Source organism: Seriola aureovittata, chromosome 5 (genome assembly GCF_021018895.1).
Source record: "Seriola aureovittata isolate HTS-2021-v1 ecotype China chromosome 5, ASM2101889v1, whole genome shotgun sequence".
NCBI classification, from domain to species: domain Eukaryota; kingdom Metazoa; phylum Chordata; class Actinopteri; order Carangiformes; family Carangidae; genus Seriola; species Seriola aureovittata.
In genome coordinates, this window is record NC_079368.1 from 17,917,755 (window position 1) to 17,939,581 (window position 21,827).

Sequence of the window (21,827 nt, forward strand, 5' to 3'; positions counted from 1 at the left end):
ACTGTAAAACTGTAAGCCTTTGACACATCCAAAAAAATGTACAAGGGATAACACTTGAATGTGAGTGATTAATTATGTTTTTGAGTAGGGTGGGAGTTTTCTGAAAGTACCATCTAAAGTCTTTGTCAAAAGTTACAAGACCTTCAGGCAAATTTAGCATTTGGTTTTCTCCAAACGAACACACTTTATCTTCATGTTTTATGGATTCATGTACAGTCATGTACACTGTGTAATTTCTCAGTTTTAAGTTTTATTTTCTTTTTGTGTAGCAATAAGAACGCAGCTGCAGCACAATGGAAACTTCCTCAGATGTAAAATATCAGTGTCACTCATGCTCAGCAAACCTTTCTGGCCGTTGCTGACGGGTGCTGAAGGCATGGTCATCTTGACAGGGGTGACGGTGTTGGCGAGGGGCAGGACGTTGCTGTTTGCTGCCTTTGGCCTCTGTCTGGGAGCTATTGATGTTTCCGTAGGGCCGACAGAGTCTGTTATCCTGGAGGGAGGGAATCAAAAGTTGCGGTTTGATTTTCTTTGACCGATTCCAATGAACTGTGTCCCTCAATGCCAAGGTGTACGTTTGCACTTTGTGCGAACCCGATGTCTGATGTGTTGTTTGGCTTTTAATTTATTCCTTTTCATTAGCCTGAAGAAGAATATTTTTTTAAAGCTTGAAAATTATAATCATCAACCTTGAGTTTTCTCTTATGTTCTATTCTATACAAGTTATCATCATATCAATTTATTACCAGTACTAGTTTGTACATCATAAAGAAAAATTAAGATGAGAAGACTCAGCAGTACCTGGCTTTTGTCATGCTTTTCTTAGCAGCGACCTCACTGGCCGTTAGAGGCTCTGGGAGCGACGTAGGGATGGGAGAGCTCTGGAAAAAGAGCAGGAGAATTATGTTAACAAGAAAATGACTGCAAAGGATGAAGCCACGCTGATTGCTTCGTTCCGGTGACTTACAAAGAGATTTGGCACTGGACAGTCTTTTCCAACTAACTTGAAGGCAAAGTAGGACACTTGGTAAATGTCTGGTCTCTTCTCCTGGTCGGGTTCGAGCATATATCCTGGAACAGACAGAGGTCATTTTATACAGCATGCTGTGCAAAACAACACTAGATGATTTATTGCAGTTAATGTGCATCTTCTCTCTTTTGCCACTTGGTGGAGCTGTTGGTCAAACAATTAAAAAAGGAAGCTCCACCACAGCATACATTTAGGGAAGTGAAAGAGCTTGAAAGCAAACAAGGCTGCCATGACTGACAGTCCATGACTGGTTCAAACAGGCTGAGCTGTGTAAATGCAAGTTCCAGTATATGCCCAGATGTATGTCGAACACATTCAAAGACAAACTGTTTTGCAGACACAAAAGTCAAAAGAAGAAAGCTTTGCAACTCAAAAACACGCCTTTTACAATTGTCTGATTCACTAAAACAGTGATTGTGAGGTAGTAATGATTAAACTACACATTCTGACATCGTCAATCTGTGTTAAACTGCCCCGACTTACTGATTAAGCAGTGCAACTTGAAGGAGAATTTGGAGTTATCTGGAACAATAAAGGTTCCATCACATATGGCAACTTGACTCTCCCCAAATGGAAGTGCGAAGAAACACAGCTTGTACAACAAGCATCCAAGTGCCTGTGGAGAAAAAAGAAACAGTCTTGAAAAACACCTGAACCCAGTGACTTTCAGTGGTGAGTATCGCTTCAAATTTTCAATGCCTGCGCCAACACGATACGCAGGTTTAGATACCTCATCATACTGCCCCATATACTTTTTTCAATTTCTTTCTTTGAGAATTTAGAACATGTCATTGCTTAAATATGATACAGGTTTAAACCGGTAATGATTCAAAAGTAAATATCTGATCAACAGAGTACGAAAGATTATGAATCTATTTGCATTTGATGCCAATTTCAAATGCATGATAGTTGTTGATAGTTGGTGCATGTGATGATGTTTGGAGCTGAAAAAGAATCAAGTTTCGCTATTCAGCTCTGGTAAATATGCAACAGTTGAAAAGATACACACTGAAAAAGAGAAACTACAAGAAGACCGGGGTGAGAACTTCAGGTACTTCCCTCACTACCTTGAGACTATGAGGATGCAGCCACTACTGAACTATTTTTTTTTTTAAGTATATTTTTTGGGGCTTTTTATGCATTTATGATAGCACAGTAAAGAGAGACAGGAAATGGGGAGGCAGAGAGAGGGGGAACAACATGCAGTAAAGGGCCGTCCGATGCGGGATTCGAACCGGGGCCGACTGCAGCGAGGACTGTAGCCTCTACATATGGGGCGCCACTCGACGCCCCCACTACTGCACAATTTTAACTACGTTTGCTGAATTACTACTAATGGTTTCTAATTTATTGTTTAACTTGTTTCGAATCAAGGAAGAAGAAAAAAACAATCCAAAATCAAATTTTAAGTTTCACTCTGTCTATGCACCGATGAGTCAAAACATTATGACTACTCACAGATGAGGCGAAGACTGTGGATTGTATCATAACAACGACTTCCTATTTCAGTTATGAACCATCAGTTATGTGATGTAAAACATATTTTGTAGTTTAAATCATTTTCCATGGCTTCATAGCTCGACTAACTAAAAAAAAAATACAGCACATTAAACCAGCTGCCTGTTTTAATGTTGTGGCTGATTATTACAGACAACTATAGGTCACTTAATGTGTCAGGTACAGTTTGTTCTAGGGGGAAGTGAAGTCCTGACCCTGGCACCAACTGAGCTGCACAGGACTGCTTAGCAAAGAATTAATGTTCCTTATCTCACCGGCTAAAAAGCGGCTCTTAAAAAACAGGCCCGGAGTCTGCTCCCTGGGCAATATGACTGTCCAAACAAATCCACATGCAAAAGTGCTCTGCTCCCGAATCTTATATTCAGTTGGCGCTATATTTGGCTCAGGCATCTTTTTTGCTGATGATGCATTTGGAGATGAAAGAGACTTTGGAATTAGCCACAGCATTTAGGGAATGTTTTCCTTTAAGCGCTCTAATCTGAAGACAGATATTCTTCACAGTTCTCTGCTCAACAAGCTAATCCAGTCTGATATTAAACTCATAATCCGAGTCAGACAGCACATCCGCCTGCAAACCCCCAAAACGCATGAATAAATGCATATGACATTTGTGCAAGGCACAATGTATAAAACAGCATTTTCAAACACGTGGCTAAACATAGAACGGGAAGTGAAAACACAGGGGGGTTGCTGAAAGGAAGTAGGTGCTTTTTGTTGTTCTATGTCCCAGTAGCTGTCATCCTACACCCAGAGGCCTACTAAAAGCTTCTGTATGATAATTTGCAAATGTATACATGCACATAACTATAAGTGCAGACTGATAAATGAATCCAAAGTGGCAGGAGCATTAAAATATTTGCAAAAGCTATAGTTGTTGGCTGGCAGATAGACAATTAACCTGAGCCACAATTATCACAATTAGATTATATTATGCTGCCTGATCCCTGCAGTGCTGTTGTTGTTTATATACATTTTACATTATACTTCACAGTAAAAACATCACAGCAGTGATCGTGAGTCACAGATGTAAAATGACCGAACATGAAAACGTCCAAGCAGAGTGCAAACTTTTATACGCAGGGGTGTGTCCCATCAACAGCTACATCTTTCTATGGTGGCCGTTTTACCTCCCTGGGTTTGGAGTGCATCAATTTACACCACTCCTCAAAATGGCTGCTGTCCAAGCCCTTCTTCTCGCCTCTCTGCCTCGCACCTTCAAATCAGCCGAGGCCCGTTTCACACGAGCTTATCGAGGTCCTCAAGTGAGCCTAATTATCTCAAAACGTGGAGAAAATAGAAGAGGAGAGGCAGCGGGGAGGGAGGAAGAGGATGAGATGGAGCCCTGGCTTTGTTGTGAATGATGTTGCTCAATGTTTTATGAGGGAAAAACACTGTTGGAGAGCTGGTGGAGGCAAATAGCCCAGGGCGAGCCAGGAAGAGAGACACAGAGCGAGAGAGCAAGGGAGAGCGAGAGAGCTGAGGAACCCGTCGGGGCAGAATGACGCCCAGGACACTGCCAGGACAAACCAGCCCTGCAGGGTGCATAACTAACACACACACACACACACACACACACACACACACACACAACACACACACACACACACACACACACACACACACACACACACACACACACACACACACACACACACACACACACACAAACACAAACACAAACACAAACACAAACACACACACACACACACACACACACAGTTCACAAATGCAAAGTAGTATCTTACCCATATATCAGCTTTAGTGGTGATGGCTTTCCCTGCGTACAAGTTAATCATCTCCGGAGCCCGATATGACAGGGTCGTGTACCTGTGACATACAGCAACAAGAAGCAGTCAATGGCTGCTCGATGGTCACGTGACTAAGCACCAGCAGAGCAGGGTCACTAAATACACAGTCGAGTGTATTTATGCAGGTTTGAGCACAATTGTGAGGTACTTTTAATGTTTCTTTATCACATTTTAAAAAGGAAAATAATGTATTTTAACCCTAGTGCAATAACTGATTTTTTTGGCCACTACCTTCACCTTTTAAAATCATGACAAATAAAACATGACAAACTTGTTAGCAAACATTACAGAAACAGCAGTTATCTTTCCAGCCACCTAACAAATGTAAGACCATTATTCACTGTTTACTCTACCTAAGGGAAATACCTGGCTCTTCAGCTGCTAAATGCTCCACCATATTTCTTCTACCACTTTTACATGTAGTGGAGTATTTTTGCATTTTGGTTTTGTTACTTTTGCTGTAGTAAAGGTTACTGGTTTCCTTCATGACTGCTGAGCACACGTTTCTTTGATGACGCAATGTGTGCTTCCTGTTACTGAGGCACAGAAAGAAAAATGACCAGAATCTGCCAGCAACGGTTGCCTAGTTAATCTTTCAAAGTAACAGGGGGGGAGCCAAACATTTCATTTTGCTTCCCTTTCAGTCATTCTGATAATGATCAAAGCAGCTGGTTGTGTTTGGAATAAAGTCAGCTGAGTTATGAAAATATGAAGTCACCACGGTTCAGAGGCCGGATGGTTTCTATATCACCGCTGTCATGGAGGAGGAGAGTTTACACACGGTCATATACTGCTGATAAGCGCCACACATTGTCCTTTATTGCCGCTGTAAATGTGGGAAAGTTGACAGACCAGATCTGAGCCGCCTGCTCTGATTTGGCACTACACAAATAGAATACAAACACACCGCACAGCCATTGTAAAGGTGGTGTGACAATAAAGGTTCGTACACCATCATCTGCATTGGATCAGCAGCAGTTTGCAGCAGCAAGTTTATTTATGGTTTACTTGCATAGAGTTATGTGAGGCGATGGTAGAGCTGAGGTATTCTGATCTGCTCCCAATGTGACTTACAAGCTTATTCTTCTGCTTTGCAGACACAAATAAACAGAGCCAGAATTGCAGCAGGTTGTGTGGAACACCTTTTTTAACAGCAGTCTGGCATCATGCTAAATTTGGTTTGGTAAGGAGTATTCTGCCGGCTTTACAGTGGAACGAGCTGGGTGTGAATGTTAAGATACAGGTAACCTCAACCACATCTCCTAGTTATGGCTCCTCTTGACTGAACAGTCCGGGACACTGTGGAGAGCCGGCAACTAAATTGGACTATAAATCTATTTTGTGCTTTCCCGTTTGTGTTCCCACCAAATTCAAAGGAGCGTGAAGTTGAGGCACACACAACCAATACATTATTACAAGGCAAAACCTTCGTTTATGACACAATTATGGCACAAAGCATAGAGTTGTAGAATCCTGAATAATTTACTATTTTGTGTTGATGTGACGTTAGAATTAATGCTGGAAAGGAGATGTAGAGAGTCAGGAAAGGACTGAAAACAACAGAGAAGTTGAAGGGTTTTTTTTATGTTTCCTACCTATTCTTCAGTCTTTGAATGTAACTGCATTAAAACCGTCAGAAAATAAGGTTAGGCATAATTAATAATTCTTTCTTTCATTATGTCTCTATTGTTGCCTCACTTTTCTGGACTGGTTGGGAAATCTGCTTTGCAACTCAGTTAAAACCATCAATAACATTGCAAGAAATTCCCACCCCACAAATCTTGTTGTTGTAATCTAGACGCATTAGTTTGACTAGTCAGTAGCTTGTGTTAGTGTAAAATCTGCTTTGACGGATCCTAAGCCATCTACTATCTCAATACTATCTCAGGAGTTGGGGGGCAAGAGCTAAACCTTTAGAAAGCATGTTCCTGCAGTTAAAATGCAGATAAAGTTTCTCAGTTTCTCCATATGGTTCCTCTGGTGCGAACAGACACACACACACTGGTCATTTTTGGCAGTGGACTTACACGACAGTGCCAACTTTAAACACCACTTTGACAAGTGAAAAAATAATGTTCCAGGAGCCAGAACACAGAAGCAGGTCAATATTATAACTTAATCAACTAGTGGCATGAATAACATGAAAAAAATAAAACCACTTACTTCTTAATCTCGTCCTCCACAGCAGTAACTCCATCTTTATGTGGCAGTAAAACCTTGTGAGTGGCACTTCCAAAGTCACACAGCACATAATTTCCCTGGTCATTCAGCAGGATGTTTTCAACCTGGTGAAGGAACAGACAAAGGTTTTAGATTTTTAATGAAAAGTAAAAGGGCTGCTGCCATTTATGCATTTTGCTCTAAATTTGATGTGCAGAACTGGTCTGACAATGGCCCCTATGAAAACTCTGCATCCTGCACAGTTTAGCAAAAGCTGCGGTCGCGATTGAAAGACATCATTCAAAATTTTCATCAAAAACTGTGACCGACCAACTTTGTGACTGACAGACGACCAACCAACAAGCCGAAGCTCATCTCCAATTGCGTCATTATGGGCATGGATGACAATTAGTGGATAATGTTGCTTGTAAAAACTTACAAATCCCACACCCACACACAGAACTGATTTAATACACAATGATAGAGTAGTGAGACAAGCCCTCATTACAGTAATTCTGCCACAGGAGTCTCAACACAACTGTTCTGTGGCCTGAGAGACAGAAGGGAAATCTCTTCAAAATAACAAGTCAGTCTAAAGAGAGATCTGTTTCTTATTTGTATGTTATCAGATGCATTTCGTTTTCGGGTTTTCAGGCCATGGTTTTCAGTTAACGCTTTTATTATAGGGGTACAGCAGGGAGATTTCAAGCTTGAGTAAAAACATAAAACCAGCAAAGAAGAATGTGAGTAATGACTGAAAGATGGGAAACAAGTAGCAAAAAAAAGAAGAACAAAGAGACAGAAAACAAAGACACAAGGAGGGAAAACAAAAGTGCAACAAGGTCATAAGATGCAAAATGTAAGAAAGAAAGCCAGTAAAGTAATTTGTAAGAGATGTGAAACAGAAGAAACCAAAAAGAAGATAGAGGAGAAGATTTGTCAACTGTCCAAGGGAAAAGTGAACTAATGAAAGCAACAGAGACTGTCTCAATACTGTTGACGGCTCAGGGTTAAGGGGCTTTTTTTGCACTCTCACTTTCCCTGGCGATGCGTGACTGGGACTCCATGGTCTTTTGTGTCCCTGCGATGTTATGTAAGCCATGTAGGCTGAACAGATAGACAGTGAACAGAGGACAGGCCTGTGGAGCTGAAGGAACCGCTCTGTTTAGAGGTTTGTCCAACTGGACAGAGTACAGCAGCCCACAGATGGGGGCACTGAGGAGAATTCAACTAGGGTGGGAAATTACCACCGGCCTCCAAAATGAGGGTAATGCTGGCTCGTAGCCACCCTTAATTTGAAAATCTACTCTAAAAATCAAGTTGGCTAAAAGCTAGTGAGGAATTACAAGATGAACCAGCTACAGTTGCCTGTTCAAAGAGTAAGCCGGGCGCTCTGGCAGCAGGAGGTGTGGGAGAAAGAGGAAAAGGAGGTGGATGAGCGAAGACCAGGGGGGTATCAGCCGAGAGGAAGGGGAGGAAATAAGAACAAGCTGGCAAAGGAAGTGGGGGAGCACAAGAGGAAGCAGAGGAGTTAGAACAAGTAGTGAAGTGAAACCCAAGTATTCTTTTTTCTGCTGACCAAGCAGATTAATCACTTAACTTTATAAACATCTGACGTCAACTTTAACTAGAGGCCATCCTGCAACGAGATCACACCAGCAGCGACGCATGTTAACACGCTGACGTTCTACCACACCTATGTTCTCTCAAAACCTCCTCTGTGCTGGTTCCTGCTACAGTAGGTGTCTCCAGCACCACAGTATGCAAGGATGACACACGCACACACACACACACACACACACACACACACACACACACAAGCGCACACACACATTGACTCACAAGGTGAAAACAAAACCAGCCATGCGCCGTTACTGCTGGTAATAGACAAATGTGCAAATCCACAAGTTCCTCCTTTTGATGTTGTTGACATCTTTGACAAGTTCTGAAGTGAGGTGCACTGCACAAACAGAACTGTATTTCCAAACACTTAGGGGGATTTTCAGACATCTTTTCTTTTTGTTTCTGTTGAGGAAGTTTGTAGGTGACACACTTTTCTTTAACCTCTCATTATATGCCTGCTCTTGCTTCCAGGAGTATTTGTTTTTTTGCTTTTTCCAAGACCTTTTCAGACCTGCTGGGTGTTTAAGGACAGCGAGTGTGGCAACAACATTGCCCTGTCAGACTAACATCTACAAGCTACTGTCATATTGGACAGAGGAACTCAGAGTAGGTCAGTAAATTGGTTTTAGTGTTTTCCTTGAGGGAATCACTTTAGGGGGTTGCATTTACTGATATTTTTTGTCAAGGGTTAAACTTAATGCCTAAACACTTATTTGATTAGTCACTCAGCAGATTATTTGACGGCAATAAATGATTTCGGTCATTTATTAACCAGAAATATCTCAAAGTCTTTGGTAGCAGCTTCTGAAAGGTGAGGACTTGGTGCTTCTCTGTTAAATGTCTCTGTAAATTGAAAGTCTCTGGGTCTCAAACTGCTGGCCTGAAAAAACAAGCAATCTGAAGCTGTCACAGGCTGTCAGGAATTGTGATGGGCCATTTCTGACACTTCATAACCAAAAAAAAATGATCCATCCAACAAACAGAGGAACGATAGAGGGAGGAAAGAAAGAGAGGAAGCTTCCCGTCACCTTTAGGTCTCTGTGGATGACGGGCGTCTTGCATTGGTGCAGACGGGCCACGGCCTCACAGGTGTCACAGAAGATGTGAAGGACCTCAGCCTCACTGAAGCCCACGTTCAACCGCTGGTTCATCTGCTTCACCACCTGACCCGCTGCAGGAGAGAGGTGGAAGGACAGATTAAGGACTCGACACACCTCATCAGTTCAGGCTGGGAAACCAACATCAGCCAACATGTTTGGTGTTTTGACCCTCTCAGTTATCTTGTGCAAGTGTGTTTATATTCACGCCCTCAGGTTGGACACGACCTGATTAAGATTCAATATATCGTACACAGTATCTAAATGCTTTAGTCTTTTGCTATCATCACTGTAAGTTAGCCAAGGCTATAGTTTGTGTAACCTTAACAACAGGCCACGAACATTGGAAAAAAAGGAAATGCCATGTTGTTTGAGTACATGACAGTTTTCTTCTGCTTTTAGCTCACACGCAGCATAATGTTTCAGGAATAACATATACCAGAAAATTAAGTCAAAAATGTTAACATAAATTAAACACATAGTCATGTAATGGCTTCACCTAACAATCTGATTATTCTCAGTAACCAGAGTAATGTTTGCATATAAACTTGTCCAATGAGGGCAAAACCTCTCAAAATAACCTTCCAAAAAAGACAAGCTGAGCCAGCGAGCAGCCGAGATCAATAGAGAGGCCACATAGAGGACAGGGGCAGTAACACAGCATTAACTAGTAGATATGTTAAAATACTAAATAACAGACTTTTGTTCATGAGCGACTTTGACTATTAACCTCATAAACTAAATGTAAATAGCTGGTGAATGCTAGAATTGATCTATTAATCAATGTGCACAAAATAAAGTTGGCTTCTTTTTTGGCAGGCGTTGCTGTAACTTCCAAAAAGGCAATGAAAAAATGAAAGAAAAAACTCAAATTTGCAAGAAAAAAAATATGAAAAAATGTCCCAGTAATCCTAACAAAGCCTGACCCAAGTAACAATCAGCAGTCACAAATATTACATCAGAAACAACACAACCTTAATGAATCTGACACATGGTGGTCATGTCATGTGTGTATTTTAAAAACAAAGAGGCCACACCTTTACAATACTCCATGAGGATCAGGACCTCCCAGACGCTGTCCGACACCGCACTGATTGTGGAGTCCAAGTAGTTGACTATGTTCTTATGGCCTGACAGCTCCTTCTGCAAATGGCATGAAAAGATGGGAGTGATCAGGACAGAAAGACACAAAGAATTCAAAAATGTACTAAACGGGAAGAAAGGAAGACCCCACTAAAGAAGATAGAAGCTGTGAATCTCAGAATGTAATTGTTGAGGACATAGGTCCCACTACACAAAGCACAAATACAAAGTACATACATGGATTGCTTAAATGCACTATTGCCCATTTCAGTAAATGTTGACGAGTGTTCCTGTTTGGACTTGTCATGTTGTTTCTGCTGTATTTGTTCAGCAGTGACAAGTTTCTACTGAAAGTACAATTTAAAAAGCAGCATTAAAAACTGCGGCCCTGAATAAAGCTCTACTGTTTCTGTCATGTCTTTTTAAGTTGTAAAATCAACAACAGATGTAAACTGCATTAAAGCGGACAGAACAGTCAGTCATGTTAGAGGAGTTAAACATTGCATAAAAGTTGCAGTCCACCAGAAAGAATAAAGATAGCAGCGTAAATCTGTGAAAACCACATCCAAATAATCAAACGCTCAAAAAAGAAAAACTGCTGGTGATTACATCCTTAGAGAAGACATCCCAAGCAGTTCAACATCCAGCTGAACTCAGTCCAGCCTCAGCTTTGCAGTCAAGCTACTGTGTGGCAAGAATGCGTTTTGTATTCTTTCATGTTCTTACGCCATGCTGATCTCTTAACTCCACTAATCTTTCTTAACTTGATTGATTCACTGGATTAAAGTGTTTGTGGTCGTTGGTTGTTGAAACACAGCACGAGACCAGAAGACTGCTGTGTGCTGTGGAAAGCGACACACCTAAGGCAACGTCCCAAAAGGCCAGAACTGTCGATGTTTAAGGTCAGCTGTGTGTGTATGGGACTGTGTGGGTGAGTATTACACATTGTTCCAGCAGATGAAGCAGTCAACAGACACACACAAAGCTGGCCAAACAGCTCAGAATGAGCTGTTCACTGACACACTGGGGTCAAACGGTCAAGACGAGACATCTGCTGTTGTGCAAGTCCTATATGTCTGGTAGGTTACAGAATAAATGAGAATATATAACTGATAGATCAAACGTATTTGTCAGTGGGCCAGGTGCATTAATACAATGTCACTCAGCACACAGCCAAAAAGATTTTTGCTCCTGCCAGACTGGGAATGCTGGAAAACAGGATGGGTTAGGCAGATGGAATGAGGATATTATATGCATCTAGTTTTATGAGAGCACGTGTCTTCATGAGGGCTCAGTGGAATTATGTGCTTAAGTTAAATACCTGAAAACGGAGAGTCTTCAAGTTCAAATTAAGAGTTTGTTCTCCATTCAAGAGATAACTGGAAGGAAATGCAGCTAAACCCAAGCATTAGTTTGACCCTGCAACTGAACGGTGGAATATAATAGAGTAAATGAAAACTAACGTGCGGTGAGCATATTCAAAATGAAAGCTCTCTTAAAAATAAAGATAAACAGGAAGACTTCAGCTTAGATGAGAGATAACGTCTCTAACTTTCAGCGTGTACTGTGATGGTGCTCTCACCATGATAGTGATCTCCCTCTTATAGACATTCAGGTCTGGGACGTTGTTGACGTACATCCTTTTGAGAGCGCAGCGGACGCCGCTGTGCGTTCGAGCCAGAAACACCACTGAGAACCCTCCTGGAAAAACCAAAAGATGACAAGTTAGCATTACATCAGCAATCTTCACTCTTCTCATACACGGAAATTATTTTATAGGGTAATGGTTATGAGGGTTCAGACAGAGGCGGACTATGTGGGAGAAGCTTCTAATTGACAATTGCTAGATTTGCCTCTTTGCCTCGCATGAAAAATAAACCTCGGCTCATATTATTTCATGACAGCAGCAACTGCAAAGACATTTCAGGGTTAAGATCCACACAGCCAATAAATCATTTCTTTACATGCACGTGGTTAGTTTCATCTTCCTCCCAAACATCTTATTTTGCCACAAAGATATCTGTTGAGATCCCATGAATAAATATTTCCTGCCCAGTTTCATGTCCAGTTGTGCTGCTCAGTGTACGCAAGTGCAGATCTTTTAAAAACCAATGACGAAAAATCAACAAATAAAGTGTTATCAAAGATTTATTAAGGGTCTCCAAAAGCTGATATTTTAACAGCAGCTAACTACCATCCATTTTCATGGACAAGTAGTCTGAGCTCATTTAGTTTGCACTGGCCAAACTCCAACTGGTCTAATCCTGGAGTGAATGAAGCAATTTGCTTTTTAAAATGAAAAAGGTTTTACAACAATGAAATATGAAGCTGAAATTGCCACGGGTGAGTGGAGTTCTGCTGTTACTCATTCAATATTTTTCACATTTCGTTATGTTGCAGCTGTTTTCTAAAAATAAAAATAATAATAATTCAAGTGTAGAAACATCTCAAAGTTGATCAAGAGAAATATTTGTTTTCACTTTGTCATTATAGGGTATTGTGTGTAGATTAATGAGGAAAAGTATTTCTTTTTTTTATTTTAACTTCAGACTGCAACATAACAAAATGTAAAAACACTGAAGGGGTCTGAATAGTTTCCGAAAACACTGCAGGAGTAGACCGTGTTGACAGAGACCAAGGTGTTTAGCTGGGTGCCAGTAGCTGTTGTCACTGTCCTGTGTGCATCTCTGGGTGAAAGGACTGCGTCTCATTAGACGGGGTTCACTGAGTCACTGAGTGGTGGGCATCAAAGTCCACCGACCAGAGAGGAGAAAGAAGAGATCTACAATGGCATGCTTGTTCCCTTACAAGTCACCTTAGGTCATCTGAAAAACAGCGTGGATTTGGATTGGGTACGAGCAGGAGGGGAGGGAGGTGAAAGTGACCAGCGGGCACAAAAGCCGTCATTGAAGAGTCCATCAAAGCTACTTTTAAACAAATGTGGGGACAGTGCAACACAAAAAAAAACCCAAGTACAAATAATTCATGCAGGTTAAATCTGTGTTCCCATGGGAACAGTAAATAGAAGACAGCGGACCTGAAAGTCAGGTAAATTCAGGTAAACATAAACAAACTGAAGCATAGTGTTTGCTTGTATGTTGTCACAACAGTGTGAGTTACTGTGGCACACATTATCAGATTAGATGGGGTGACTGATGCCATTTTGCAGCACAGAGGAATAAACAGGCAGCTAACGAGACAAAAGGCCGCTTGCAACAGCAGAGCTGCAAGTCATACTAAAGCAAGGAAGAGCACTCGATAGTATAAATGAGAAACCACCACGAACCACCAAAGTGACAGCACATTCTGACTGGATGTAGTGCAGTCTATTCCGTCTTATCTAGTGTTTTACCTCATTTCAAAAAACATCCTTTGGATAAGTTGCATCAAAAGTCACAGAGATGTTAGATTAGCACCTCTGCTGCTGACAGTCCTAAGGTCAGAGTTAGCTGCATATAGACATTAGACAAACAATAAAAACTAGAACAAACTCCGCCAACCAGTCAAGTTGCAGTTACACCTACGTCTGACCTGACTAATGTTGTGAAGAAATTTTGTCATAGCGTACATTGGCCCTCATTTATCAAACGAACGTACGGCAGAAAATCGTGCGTACGACCATTTCCACGCAAGCTTCGGCATTTATCAATTTGGACGTGAGCGGAAGCTACGATCAGATCTCACATCAGGTCTAAGCTCGTGTACGCAAGTCTGAGTCTGGATTTGCGTTGCAGAAAATAATTATAAAACAAACCTCAGCATAAACAGTCACATATTTAGAACAGATCAAAACGGATTCTTAAAACGAATAAAACAAGATAAAAAAAATTTGAATTTTAAAAAAGCCCACGTTTTTTACTGATACCACTTTTTTGTACAATAAAACAATATGATAGGCTAAATAGCCTAACATGACATCTAATTATTGCACATTAAAATTTGAAATAATAATAAATACAAGCAGAAATGTGTGTTTGCAAATTAACTCATGGCAAAATTGTGTAATTGTTTTTTGTTTTTTCCGATGGGTATGACACAACTGGAACAACAATTAAAAGCATCTAGTGAGATAATCATTGTTGCACTGTGGTTGGTCAGATGTTTACTCACTCCCTTATTTAAACAGATGCTTTGACAGTTATCAAATCATAACGATGGCAGATTTACTCGTTTTGGAGGAACAATACGCGCGTGTCAAACGTGAGCGCGTTTTCAGAGACTGCAGGGATCTCCAGATTGCTGGGTTTCCAAATTTGGTTGGAGCAATTGATTTCACTCATGTGCGTCTGAAGGCACCATCCATGAATGATTACGCATTCATCAATCGCAAAAACTATCACTCTATAAATGTACAGGTGATTTGTGATGCCAAACTATCACTTTTAAACGTGGTGGGCAGGTGGCCGGGGGACACACAAGTCTTTTATTTTTCAAAACAGCTGTGTTGGCGCGCGGCTGCAGGAGGGGGCACTGCAGAGCCAAACTCATCTCTGTTACCGTCTTCCGCACAGCGGTTTTATGAGCTCCTTTGATCCCACTCTTCAGACTGCCAAAAAGCACATCCTTATTTTGCGCCACCTCGGATGTCAGGATGTCGATCTCCATCTCTGAAAAGTTTCGTTTTTTGCCAGTAACTCTTCTCTCCATGTTTGACCTTAGTGGGCGAGGCCTCCGAACCAGGAATATTTAAGGGCGTAACATGTTAATGACGATCGAATTCAGCCGCCGCATTTATCAAGACCCGATCATTCGTACGCTGGGATTGGTCAGATACGAATGTTTCATGAATCACACGTGTATCCTATCGTACGACCAATTCTGCGCTCAGATCTGCGCCTGTTTTCACGCAAGATTGATAAATGAGGGCCATTGTGAGGTCACAGTGACCTTTCTCCTTCGAGCACCAAATTCTACTCAGTTCATCCTCAAGTTCAAAGTAAACGTTTGTGCCAGTCAGATGTGATGAAATCCCCTGCAGGCGCTCCTAATATATTTCACAAGAATGGGACGGTTGTGAGGTCGCAGTGACCTTGACCTTTAACCACCAAATTCTAATCAGTTCATCTTTAAGTCCAAGTGCATGTTTGTGACAAATTTGAAGATATCCCCTCAAGGGGTTACAGAGATGTCTCGCTCACGAGAATGGGACAAACGGACAACCCGAAAAACACAATGCCTCCAGCCACGGCTGTCGACGGTGCGGAGGTGTAAAAGACAGGCTAGTGCTGGTGGCACAATAAAACAAGCTGCTTTTAAAACGTAATGTTGATGCTGCTGAAAATCAAAACACACACAGGAACAGGAACTGACTTATAACAACGTGAAATATCTCAGATGCAAGTGGTAAAGAGGAATCAGAATTAGTCAGAATAATGTAACGGAATGAAAAGACAATGTTTTTTTATGGATGTATAGATGGAGCCAGACCTGCTGCAATTTAAAAAAAAATAAAAAAGATAAACCAGAGACAGAAATTCTGCCAAGACAAAGTACAAGAGCCAGAGCTGTTTACACCTGCTGGATGCTGTTCATTGATTTGCCTTGTTCTGCACTGTGTGCTAAGGTCAGCTTGATGGTCACTCCAAACTGCTGGGCTGGGCTTCAATTGATTTCCTGTAACAAGGCAGTGGAGTGCAGAGCCATCCAGAGACTTGGGGGGGTTGGAGGGTGGGAGTGAACTAGAGGCAGAAAACTGAATCATATGACATAGTCTTGTGAAAGAACAGCTTTTAAGACAGCAGCTCTGAAGACTTTCTGCGGGCTGAAACACAATCACACATGATGCAGATTCTGTTTTATGACCCTGGTGTATAAGAAAAAAGGACCTGTGAGTCATCCTGTCCAAATCTCAAACATTATGTGCTGCTTTGACACAAAGACGTGGGATGCAGACGTAGTAAAGATAAAACTTGAGGCAGCAATGTAAGCAAGAAGATGTGGGGGTTGCTCAGACCGGATGACAGATTTCACAAGGCAAAATCCATTTGCTCGGGCAAGGGGCCAAGAGGCTGGAAAGAGCAGGCTGTTTAAGCATGCATGGACAAGAGACAAAAGAGCTGCTAACCTTCACTGAAAAACAAAAAACTGAACAAACTAGGGAGCTACACTTTACATCCTAACAACCAAATCCACCTCCACTGTGTTGCCTCATACCTAGTGCAGACTACAAGATATTTTGTGTGTCAGACTGTTGTCATGTTCACTTGGGAGTGCCCAAATGACAAGGTGTACCGATTGAAAGATTATTCCTGTCCAAGAGATCCATGAGTGGAACGATTAATCTGCTCATCTCTTGTCTTGGATGCATCTCTGAGGTGCTCCAAAACTCTCCATTCTGAGCATCTGGGACAGCTCAGAAAACAACCACTTTACTGGACCAGCCATGTTGACATGTTACCCTTCCTGTGTGTCCCGGTACTAGCCGTTACCTGTCTGTTATTACAAAATGACAATTTCACCAATCCTGGCTGCTGGTGCTGTGGCTGCAAAAGGGGAGGTGGCTTTTGGAAAGTTAGGAGAAGATAGCCATCCCACCAAATGCTTCATATCTGCCTGCTGGGCTGCTCTGGGACTGACTGGGGCCATATGCTCCAGGATCAGGTTCTCACTAAATCACCACACTGAGCCTTTTGTTGCCTCCCATGACTATGCCAGCCACGGAAGTGGTACGCTATTGAGTGTATTATTCTCCTGAGTGGCTCTGGATGGAATGATTTGTTTTGGAGGGGCTTTGTGCCCAGCATAGCAACTTCCTGGACAAATGAGGGAATCCTAAACGACACAAAATGCCCCTCACTGTACAAGCGGTTGGCTCCAACCGATGACAATAACAAAGCTGTCTTCAACTGACTGACACTGGCAGCACGAATGCAAACATTATCATTAAGATGCCACAACAATGTGTTTGAATGGGGAATGCAAATATGAGACGCTCAAGAAAAAGCAGACTGGGCTAGGCAAGCACTCTGAACAAATGATTATTTTTAGTGTTCCTTTGGATGCTTTTTGAAAATTAATTATTGATAAGATCCAATGAAAATGTTCTCAAATAGCCGTTCCATTTTGGATGTGGTTGCAATTTGGAAATACTTGGATTAATGAATTAATTAGTGTCCTATGAAACTTCTTACAAATGTTTTAATCTTCTCCATCTTTTTAGAAGTAACAAGTAATGTAAAAAAACATTTTGGAGGCCTTATGCTAAACAGCAAATATGGAATATATCGAGAAAAAAATGAATATTAGAGCATAGCTGAATGTCAATCCTTGAGTTTTATTATTTGTAACTGAATCTATTCAGTGTACTAAAGCACTGCTGATGGGCATTTTTCTAACTCTGGTACTCATTATCCATTAGTCACATCTCTCTGCTATTGTGCCTGCCCTCCTGCTTGTCTGTTAGCTGGCTGCACTGTGGAGAGTGGACAGAAGCACTTCACTGCTGTGAGGATATGGTCAGTTGTCAATGACAGTTGGGAGGAAAACCCCGAATTCACCAGGCCAAGGAGAAGGGGGGGGGGGGGGGTTACTGACATTAAAAGCCTGGTACTGAGCAAGGGCTGTAATTACTTAAGAATTTTCCCTAACCCTGCATCCAGCGCTAGGGACCCTGACATCACTGCAAAGCCTGACTAACTAGGACAGTCACAGGCAGCCCACATGACAGCCTGTGGAAGAGGCCTGAAAGAGGATCTCAACAGCCTCTGCGAAACAGATACTCAGGGTGCCTTGTGATATGGGCAAGGAAAAAAAAAAAAAAAAACAACTTCAGAAGTGGTAGAGGAGTGTTTCAATGAGGGGGGATTAGAGGATTAAGTAACATGCAGCAAACAGAGATGATACATTTATAGTTTCTGTTCAAGCAAGAGGCACAGATGTTCTTCCTCTGAAGTATGATGTCATCTGTGATAACAGACCGCACTCTGACCAGTCTTTTTCTCTTCATCGCTCTCTCACTCTGTTTCATTCTGCCTTTTTTATTTTTTTAAACCCACAGCTTTATACTTAAGCAAAGATATCACGCTTGCTTGTTAAAAAGCTACAAACTAAGATTGTAGTTCCATTGAAAGTATCTCCTTCAGCTTTTAAGAGCGGAAAATGCCATTTCTTTTTGAGAACATTTGTAGCAGGCTGAGGTATTTCCTCCTGGAGGCCCCCATTCCCTAACATGAACCCACAACACTTCCCCTACAAGTCTTCATAGTTGTTAAGCTTGAAGATGAGTGTAATTAGCTTTTACTAAAGTTGCATGTGGTTACACTGTGTTACAGAAAAAGTGTGAAGGATGTCTCACCTTTATATTGGCTTACAGAAAATCTAAAATAAGTAAAAGTGTCAATCTGACCTTTCCATTATATGAATAACATTTTTCTACTTGAAATGATTCAAATGAGAAATCAGGCAGTACAAGTGCTGTTCACCGTTTTCTGAGCCGTCTTTTTGCCTGCAAATCTTCTCTTGGCGTTCTTACCCAGCTTCCCCTCAAGTTAGGGCTACTTCTTAAGAATACCACCCCACCCCACCCCCCACCCCACCTTTGGGTAAACCCTCAAAAGGAGCACCCACCAAAAGTTGCAAATGAATAGTGTGAAAACACTTCAGCAGTAGTATTCCCAAATAAAACACCAAGAGACAGAATAAATAAATAAATAAATTAACACACACATGACAGTATAGCAGCCATACATTGAACCTACATTTCTGATCCAGTCTGATTATAGTTTATTACTGTGATAAGTGTATAATCACTGAAATATTTTCTTTTCCAACAGCTCGGTTGCAGCATAAGATGTTCCAACAAAAACAGGCCGACCTACTTTGATTTCGGGAGAAAAAAGAAAAGAAAAAAAAAAAAAAAAAAAAAAAAAAAACTCTTTTCAAGATAAAATGATCAACAAAACAGAAGCTGACACCAAACCTAATCCAAAATAAAGTTTTTTCAGATGGTTCTTGTTACATTCAGGGAAACAATGTTCGAATTCAGTTGCCTTGACTAAAGGCTATAACACCTTCAGTTGTTGATCTGGAAGTGCATTCTTCTTCTGGACTAACAGGTGCCATTTTTCCACAGTAGTAAGTGGCTTCAAGGTCTTTGCCAGTTTGCCATACTGTGCCAGCTGCTCCTGCTAATTACCAATAATGACTTTTTGATCCCCAGCGCTTTAACAAATCCTTTGAGATTTGGTATTATACAGTCTAATGCGGGAAGGGCTTTTGTTCTGTGGCTGATAAATGTCGCGGCCAAACGTGCTATTTGGTAAGTATGAAACTGAAGTTAGATCAAATAAGTCAAGGCGGCTGCATGCACATGTTTCACTTTCATACTAGGAACAGATAGGAAGGTTGGGATGTCTTATTTTCATCTACAGTTCAAATGTAGACCATCCAACCTGAGGTTTTTCACATTCTTCACAGTTTGCAAACATCGAGCCCTTGTAACCCACTTTGGGCTAGTGACTGTTAGGAGCACTGCTTAATCTGTTTCACTGGAGTCCTCAAAAGTTACACTAACGCAACACTCAGAAAAGCATCAGTGGCATAGGTTGTCGGCCTAAAAATAGACGTGCACTTGCTTTTAGCGAGTAGTTGAGAGATTCTGCACTCTGTGAGGTTTTTCCTGACAGAGCACCACACCACCTTGTTATATTTTCTGGACCTTTCAAGGTAGAAAAGCTGCCTTGGCTTTTTTGATAGATAAAGATACAGCTCATCTGAAAATATATGAATTCTGACTCTAAATTTACAGCAACTTAATTATTTACTTAAGTAATGTGTCAAGTTTTTGTATAAAAACATAAGCAAAGATAACGCTGTCTGATTAATTAACACTCATCTCTTTACTGGTTAACCTTACCAAAATGGAAATTCTACAAAACTTTATCATCCAAGTTTCCTCTTCCAGTAAAGTCTAGTATGAATGGCTGTGGCAAGGAGATAACCGAGGTCGGTTCAGGTCAGATATTTTTAAACTTTTAGAGGTGAAGGTGACACTCTGTCAGAACACAGAGGAGGCAGCGGGATGAACTAAAATGAATGAAAGGTGCATTCGGGGGGGACGGACAGCTGACAACCTCAATCTGGCAAATGCTCCAACATCTTGAAGTGTGACTTGGTCATAAGCAACGTTTTAGAGTTTGAGGACACGCACATTTCACTTTAACTGTACAGAGTCTAGAATGTACCTGACATATTGATTAAGATTTATCTATCAGTACTGATAAGGGAGTCATGAAGTTGTCAAAGTCTTCACTGAAGGAGATAGATGGCTTTAAGGAATCAAAAGTATTCAGAGGAGAACCCCAGTTAGAGAAGGATTCATGAATTATTATAGTATTTTATCAGGCTTTGTTCAAATCGCCTCTAGGGAACGTTGTATTCTTGTAAGAATACTCACTTCTTCAAACAGCGTCTTATCAAAAGGTTTAAAGAGGATCCGATTCCCTTCATCCCAGCTACAGGTACATCAGCTCTGTATTCAGTATCACACAGCTCTCCCTCACAGTGGAGGGGTCACTTTCAGCCGGCAAGTGGCTCATACATCTGTTCAGTACTAGTGCTGAGTTTGAGCGCGACAGCATTGCATGAACAACTTCTGCCAACCTATTTTCTTTCCTGTGATGAAGTTCTGATATAAAGTAAAAAAATATGTAAAGCTGTTTGGTTGCAGCATGGTGGTCATGGGGAAGGGAAAAAAGGGATTACTCCATGCGTAGCTTTGCAAATTTCATATAGTTTCACTGTAATTTGCCCTCTAGATGATGCAACACTATGCATAAACGTGGCCATAAGACTTTGGTATAGCGTAGCTATGAATGAGGTTTGCTACCAATACTGCTTTTATTGAGACTTTACTTTTAGGAATACAAAAGTTTTTCAACAAAATTAAATTTGGTCTAAGATCTATAAAAACTTGCCATATATAAATTAAAGTCCTACTATCTGATTTAAGAGCAAGTGAACAAGATTACAAATCTCACCGGACATTTAATGCCAGTTTTCAGTATACGACTGCGCTGTGCTGGAACTGACACATGCCAGTAGCCTTATTGTATAGATGTGAAAACTTGTTTACTACAAAAAAGGTCAGAGGGTCACATCCTCTGAGGCTGAAGGACAGACAGAAAGCAAAATTCATGGACATCCGGCCATTTGTTTCTGAGATACCTCGTCATCTATCAAAGTGAAAGGTTAAGAGTCAAGATCTGGCAGTAGGTTTCGGTCAGTATTTGATAATATTGAATATCTGATAATAACGAATATCACGTATTTCCCTCCATATGCAACGATTTTCATAATATCTGACTGGAAAGTCCAGCCACCCCACAATAATATAGTATACCTCAATACCTGAGCAGGACTGTTTCGAGATCTAACATTTTGTTCCTGTGGCCCATTGTTGTCTGCGTTTCCACAGCGACCTAAAGTCCCGAGAAGATTACACAAAATCATTACCTTACATTACATTATTCACAGCACTTTGAGAACATACCACGGAAGGAAAATACGGGA

The 21,827-nt window shown here is 41.2% G+C and overlaps 1 protein-coding gene across 2 annotated transcripts in view; it reads right to left on the minus strand.

Annotated features, from left to right (window-relative positions):
• The window catches only part of bmp2k (BMP2 inducible kinase), a 60,801-nt gene that overhangs the window by 29,044 nt on the left and 9,930 nt on the right, over positions 1 to 21,827 (minus strand). For both annotated transcript variants that reach the window (XM_056376940.1, XM_056376939.1), the window contains exons 2-10: positions 11,902 to 12,020; positions 10,274 to 10,379; positions 9,168 to 9,310; positions 6,520 to 6,641; positions 4,294 to 4,375; positions 1,514 to 1,646; positions 968 to 1,071; positions 802 to 881; positions 345 to 493 (exon numbers count right to left, since the gene is read on the minus strand). In XM_056376940.1, coding sequence (XP_056232915.1) covers positions 345 to 493; positions 802 to 881; positions 968 to 1,071; positions 1,514 to 1,646; positions 4,294 to 4,375; positions 6,520 to 6,641; positions 9,168 to 9,310; positions 10,274 to 10,379; positions 11,902 to 12,020 — 1,038 coding nt within the window. The remainder of the gene's footprint in view (positions 1 to 344; positions 494 to 801; positions 882 to 967; positions 1,072 to 1,513; positions 1,647 to 4,293; positions 4,376 to 6,519; positions 6,642 to 9,167; positions 9,311 to 10,273; positions 10,380 to 11,901; positions 12,021 to 21,827) is intronic.